Source organism: Monoraphidium neglectum (assembly GCF_000611645.1).
Source record: "Monoraphidium neglectum strain SAG 48.87 unplaced genomic scaffold scaffold01167, whole genome shotgun sequence".
NCBI lineage: Eukaryota > Viridiplantae > Chlorophyta > Chlorophyceae > Sphaeropleales > Selenastraceae > Monoraphidium > Monoraphidium neglectum.
The window spans coordinates 1-6,358 of record NW_014012461.1 but is presented as its reverse complement, the minus strand read 5'-3'; the positions used below and the strand labels follow the sequence as shown (position 1 = coordinate 6,358).

The window sequence follows — 6,358 nt, the reverse complement described above, 5'->3', positions numbered from 1 at the left end:
ACAGGGCCCAGCGGGCAGCCTACCAGCCCCACCCAGCCAGCCTTCCAATAAAAACCGGGCGTCGCTGTCGTATACAAGTGCTGAGCTGACAACCAATCAGCTACACCGAGATGACGCTCCTTACACATGAAGTCAGCCGCGCGTGGCATGCGGGCCGCCAGCCATTTGGCCGGCGGTCTCTAAGGAACACATGTCGCAGCAGGGTAGCAGACCACTACAACTTCTTGCTGTAGTACTCAACCACATAGCGCTCAAGGTTGCTGGCAGGTGGGGTGCGGGGGTGGGGGCACGCGTGAGATTGAGCGACTGGCAGACCTTGCGAGATCAGCCAGCTGCTGTTGCCGACCGCCTGCCAGCCGGCTGCTGTTGCCGGTCGCCTCCCCCCCAACACCTGGCATTGCCGGTGTGGCCTAACAAAAAGGCATGGTGCTGGGCGACCGCCCAGACGAGGTTTGTTGCTGGCTCGCAGGCATGTGGCCCCGCCATGCGGTGCTGCGGCGACCTCCCAGCCTCGGCCAGTCCCCGCGGCCCGCCCCGTGCTTACTTGTCCCCGATGGTCATCTTGATGCCGACGCTGCTGCGGCTGGCGACGTCGGTGACGACCGCCACGGTGGGCTTGATGTACACCAGGTGCGCCGGCTTGGGCAGCGGCAGGAAGTCCTTGAAGTCGGGCTTGTCCCCGTCAGCGCGCGGCCTGCGGCGGCCGGGGCGGGCCAGGCGGCGGCGGGGGCGCGCCGGAGTGAGGATGCGGCGCGGGAGGCGCAGGAGCAGGGCCAGGCGCACCCAGCAGGCCGACGGGTGGACTTGTGGCAAGGCCGGCGGCGACCAGCTGCAGGCACTGCTGGCGCAGAGGGGCAGCTGCACAGGCATATGGGGACCAGAACCACACAAGCTGTCGATGCGTCAGGCCGTCGGCTTGCGAACACGCTGCTCGACAGCAGCGCCATCGCCGCCGCTCTGTTGCCCGACACAGCCAAGCTTCACTCTAGCTTTGCCGTACATCGCTGGGTGTCACCCACCTGCGCGAGAACCGGCCGCGGAGGTTGCCCCTGCGTGCTCCCTCATCGCCGGCGGCGAAGACGCGAACTGCGCCGCGTGCGGGCCGCTGCACCGCCACCCCTGTGATGTGCAGGCGCCGGGAGAGTGCATCAGGCCGCATGCGTCGATGCGCCATTCACCCCAACTGGTGCAGAACTACTCCCATGTGCTTCAAAGGTACTGTGTCGCTTATTGCAGATGCAATCGCCTTCTTCGGCCCTCTAGCTGGTGTGCTGCAAGAGCCTGGTGGCCAATAGGGAGGCCCGACCATGGTGTGCTAGCACCAGGGCCCGCCACACCTTGCCAGCTGACAACATACAATGCATACGTATCGCTTGGCGCATTGCCCCGAGCAATGGAGCAGCGCCGTGGGCTGGGCGTCTGTGGCTGCTCTCGCCCAGACGCCTTCGGTCGCACAAGCTCCCCTCTCACCCGCCGCTGTGCCACGAGCAGCCAACATTGTAGGTTAGAACTGCTGCTGCTGCGCCTGTCTGCTGAGAACCGGTGCGACCACAAGACAGCGAACGTGGCGCGGTAACCGGTTCAAGGCGTACAAACTTATGAAATACAATGTGTGCAATGAGGAGGTCGCATTACTCGCTGTGTTCTTGCCAGGTCCTCAGTGACCCCAGGGCGCCTTTGCGATGCCCGCTGCCCAAAGCCAACCACCAGGGCAAGGCCTTGTCCTTATACATTCTCAGGCTCTTCATTGCCATATTCTGTAGCTTCATTGCACCATGGGGCGAGAAGAACACGAGCGATGACCGCAGGGACGATCTAGGCACCATGACGCTGTGCCGTAGGCACCAGTGGCGTGTCTTGCTGGCCTTGACGTGGCTGGGTGCGGCCCTCCCGCTGAAGGTGGGCTATGCCACGATGGTCGCCTTGACCTGGCAGGCCTGCTTCGCTCTGGGGCCCTTTTCTATTCATGAAGAGTGCGCGCAAACCACTGGGCAAGGACATCACGGCCATGCGGGGGCTCTGCGCGCGCTCTGACTCGCGCGCTCTCCTGCGCCCAACTGTCTGTCGCGCCCCGTACGTGATGCTCCGGCCCTGGCAGGCAGCCGCGCTTGATGGCGCGGCCAGCCTTGCCGGCGTCCAAGGCCCAGCTGTGCCTGTGGCTGTGCCGCCTGGGCGCCCCACAGCGCTGGCAGGCGCTGCTCCCGCCCAAAGCGCCTCGGCAGCGCAGGCGACGCTGCAGCCCGCCAAGATCGTCACGGTTCAGGCCATGGGACCCAGCAGCCTGACGCAATTCGTGGCCAACAGGGTCATCATCAACTTGAACGGCAGCCTGTGCAGCAACCTGGCGCAGGTGCGCGCATAGGGCATGCCCTGGGTGCGGCCGGCCGGACGCATGCGCTGCTCCCTTGCGCCGCCGCCGCAGCCGCCCCCCCCCCCCATTTGTGCGCGCAGTCTCGCCACCCACCACACGGCCTCGCGCGGCCTCCCCTTGCCGCTCCCAGGGTGGCGGCGGGGAAGCCAACGCGACCGCGCGGCTGCACCTTGTTGGGGCGCGGCTAGACGGCAAGGACGCGGTGTTCCCAGGCAGCGCCACTGCAAACTGCACCCACCTGGCGTTCTCCGTCACGCCCGACGCGTCGGTGCGCAGCGGCGCGTTCGCCGCCCGGGTGTCCGCTCCCGGCGGCGCGCCGCTGCAGTTGCCCGGGCCGATCACGGTCGTGCGTCCGCCGACGGTCGGCGTGGCGGCGCGGTCCGTCGAGCTGGCGGCGGACGGCACAGCCGCGCAGCTGCGGGTGCGGCTGTCGGGGTCGGCCAAGGTGGCCGTGCGCGTGCGGCTGCAGCTGTCGGACGGCGCGCTGCAGGTGGGAGGGGGGCTCGGCGGCGGGGCGGGGGCTTTGGGCGCTGCGCTCAGGCGCAGCCGCTCTCATTCCGGGCGCTTCTGGTGCATGTGCTGCAGGGGGCGCGGGAGCTGGCGCTGCGTGAGGCTGCGCTGCGCTGCGGGGCTGTTTGCGGCGCTGCATGCGCACCGCGCTTTCTGCCGCTGCTTTTCACCCCTCAGCACATGCGAGCATCGCTGCCCCCTGCGGACTCGCGCACCCGTTCTCTGCACCCGCCACACGCGTCTGCGAACAGCTGGTCGGCGGCGACCGCGTGACCTGGCCCCCCGGCCAGTCCGGCGAGCGCACGTTCACGCTGCGCGTCACGTCCGCGCCGCGCGCGGGGCGCATCTCTGCGCGGCTCGTCGATGCGGAGGGCGGCGCGGTGATCCCGGCCGCGGACGCGGAGGCGAGCGTGGTAGTGCTGTCGCCCGTGCTGTCGTTCGTGCCGACGAAGCAGGTGCGGCGCACGGGCCGGGGCCTCGCGCGGCTGCGGGTGTGGGGGTGCAGCTGCGGTTGCTTGGTGGGACTGCGCCCCTGCTGATGAGGAACTCGGCAGCCAGCTTGAGCAGCGTCCCACGCGGTCGATGGGGGATAGCGCGGCACACCAGCAATCCAGCCGCGCAGCGCAGCCGAAGCCGCGCTCGCCGCCGCCATCCACGGCACCCTCCCCTCCCCTTCAAAGGCGATCGTCCGCGGCGACGCGGCGCCGCCGCTGGTCACGTTCAAGCTGTCGGGCACCAGCGCCTTCCCCTCCTCTTGGTCATACACAACCTACCTCCTCAACGGCTCGCGCCCGACCGACGCCGGCAGCTGCCGCGCGGGCGCCAACGCGAGCGCCGCGCCCGGCGCGGCCGCGCCGCCCGGCTGCGCCGCGGACTGGGACGCGCGCGCCAACCTCAGCGTGCGCGGCACGGTGTGGGCGCAGCCGGGGCAGGCGTCGATCGCGCCCATCCGGCTGCCACTGGAGTGGGAGCGCGTGCCCTACGAGGCGGAGTACATGGTTGGCGTCCGCATCTCTCCGCTGATCAACGGCCGCGCGACGCAGCAGGCCACCGAGGCCGCCGCCGTCGTCTTTGGCACACCGCCGGGCCACTGCCCCCCCGGCAGCGCGCTGCGCCGCGACGCGGCGCGCGCGGGCGACGCGGCGGACGGCCCCATGTACGGCGGCACGGCGGCACTGCAGGAGCTGCGCCTGTGGGTGGATGGCCTGGGCGGCGCCAACAGCAGCAGCAGCGGCGTCGGCAGCGGCGGCGGCGCGCTGGGCGCGGCTGGCGGCGGCAGCAACGGGAGCGCGCTGGATCTTGACCCGCCGTTCCAGCCGCTGACCGACCGCTACGTCGGGCTGCTGCCGCACACCGCGCGCGACGCCGAGCTGGTGATCGGCTCCACGCGCGGCGGCGACAGCGTGGCCGTCGACGCGGGCGGCTGCGACGGGCTGGTCAGCCGCGACTTTAATGTGACGCGCGGCCGCGGCGAGCGCATGTGGCGCGCGAGCTACGGGCTGCGCGCACAGCGGCGGCCGTGCTGGCTGCGGGTGCACGTCTTCACCTCGGCGGAGGCGCAGCAGGGCGGCGGCGCGGACGGCGCGGACGACGGCAGCGCGATCCCCGACGCGCTGCAGCCGCAGGCGGCCGCCGAGGACGAGGGGCGCAAGGGCGCGGCGGCGCCGCCGCAGGACGCCGGGCGCGCGGCGCTGCAGCAGGTGGAGAAGGAGGGCGTGCGGCGCGTGCTGTACCGCAGCTACTCGATCCGGCTGGTGCCCCTGAGCCCGCTGACGGCGCTGTCGCTGCGGGCCATCTCGTTTTCAAACAGCACGGCCACCCTCGTGGCCTGCGGAATACCCAGCCGCCTGGGCCACCTGTTCGTGCAGCCGCGGCCGGCGGCGGCACCGACCGCGCAGGGCGGCGCGGCCGCGGCGGGCCCGGCGGCGCAGCCGCTGCCGGCGCCGCTCGTCGCGGCGCCGGGGCTGCTGCCGCGCGTCGCGTACTACCTGAACGCGCCCGCGGCCGCCGCGGCCGCCTCCATGCGCCGGCGCGCGCCGCTGCCCGTGTGGGCGCCCGCGGACGCCTCTCAGCAGCAGCAGCAGCAGCAGCAGCAGCAGCAGCAGCAGCCGTCGTCGCCGCAGCCGGCGCAGGCGGTCCTGTCGCTCACCGACCCTCTGACCAACCAGACCGTCATCTGGGCCGACCTCACCGCCGCCGAGTGCGCGCCAGACAGGTTTGTGCTCGCGCCGCTGGCGCAGGTGCTGGCGCTGGGAGGCGAGGCGCGGATGGCGCCAGAGCTAATGGACGCCTCGGCGGAGGGCGTGCGCGTCGGCATGAGTGGCGTCGCGCTCGCGCTTTCAGACGGCGCGGCCGGGGCGAACGGCGGCGGGGCGGCGGCGGGCGGCGCGGGCGGTGGCGGAAACAGCAGCGGCTTGATATCCGCGGCGCTTCTGCTGCAGGACGCGGCGAACATAAGCCTCGCCCTCGCCGGCGGCGGCGCCGCTGCGGCCGCCGACGGGTACGCGCTGCCAGGCGTGCCGCGGCTGCCGGGGGCGTCCCTCGAGCTGCCGGTGATTACGACAGCCGACGACGGGCTGTCATCGAAGACTTACACCCTGGTGCTATATACAAACGTCACCAGCGCCCAGACGCTCGCGCGCCTCCGCACCGGCGGCGCCGCCGCCGCGCCGGGCAACGCGTCGGCGCCCGACGGCGACGCGGCCGCCACCGCGCGGCGCGGCGGCGCGGCCGGGTCCGGCAGCCGCCCCGAGGAGGAGGAGGCGGCGGCGCTGCAGCGGGACGTATTTGGTTCGCGGCCGGCGGGCTGGCCGGCGTCGCCTGGGGAGAGCAGCAACTGCAGCCTGTGCGCGCGGGGCACTTACTCGTCTAAGCTCGACGCGCGCGAGTGCCAGGTCTGCCCCCCGGGCAAGTTCTCCGCCTCGCCCTTCAGCAGCGGCTGCAGCCTGTGCCCGCAGGGCTCCTTCTCGTACTTCTGGGGCGCCGACGCCTGCCGCACCTGCCTGCCGGGCACGTTTGCGGCGCTGCGGGGCTCCCTCTACTGCGACATCTGCGCCGACGGCCGCACCACCATCGGCGAGGGGGCGTCTGGCTGCGACGTGTCGGTTGCTGACCTGGCGACCCCGGAATACGTGATGCTGCTGTCCTTCGGCGTGCTACTGTCGGGCGCGAGCCTCAACGGCGTCAGCCGCGACACGACGGGCATCAACGCGAGCAGCGAGGGCATTGTGGCGGTGCTCGTGCGCAGCGACACGGCGTCGGCGCTCAACGTGAGCCTGGAGGCCGTCACTATCGGCGGGGTCACCCAGATGAGCCGGCGGCGGCTGCTGGTCAACGTGAGCGCGGCGGTGCCGATCAATACGGAGGACGCGGCGGCGGCGGACACGCGGGACCTCAGCGCGGGTGCGTGCGGGCGTGTGCACTTAAGCGTGTGTCTGTCTTGTGTGAATTTAGTGTGTTTGTGTGTGTGTGAATAGG

At 71.4% G+C, this 6,358-nt stretch overlaps 2 protein-coding genes across 2 annotated transcripts; one reads left to right on the top strand and one right to left on the bottom strand.

Annotated features, from left to right (window-relative positions):
- Window positions 1-540: 540 nt before the first annotated feature.
- Window positions 541-1,498, bottom strand: MNEG_6887 (hypothetical protein; the record flags this gene model as incomplete). Its single annotated transcript, XM_014044638.1, has 3 exons — window positions 541-694; window positions 1,020-1,119; window positions 1,471-1,498. The coding sequence occupies 3 exons, from the start codon at window positions 1,496-1,498 to the stop codon at window positions 541-543; spliced, it is 282 nt and encodes a 93-aa protein (XP_013900092.1).
- Window positions 1,499-2,080: 582 nt separating this feature from the next.
- On the top strand, window positions 2,081-6,283 carry MNEG_6886 (hypothetical protein; the record flags this gene model as incomplete). Its single annotated transcript, XM_014044637.1, has 4 exons — window positions 2,081-2,350; window positions 2,502-2,861; window positions 3,133-3,336; window positions 3,562-6,283. Coding segments are annotated over 4 exons (3,556 nt in total), but the record flags the coding sequence as incomplete, so codon positions are not given.
- Between the last annotated feature and the right edge of the window lie 75 nt (window positions 6,284-6,358).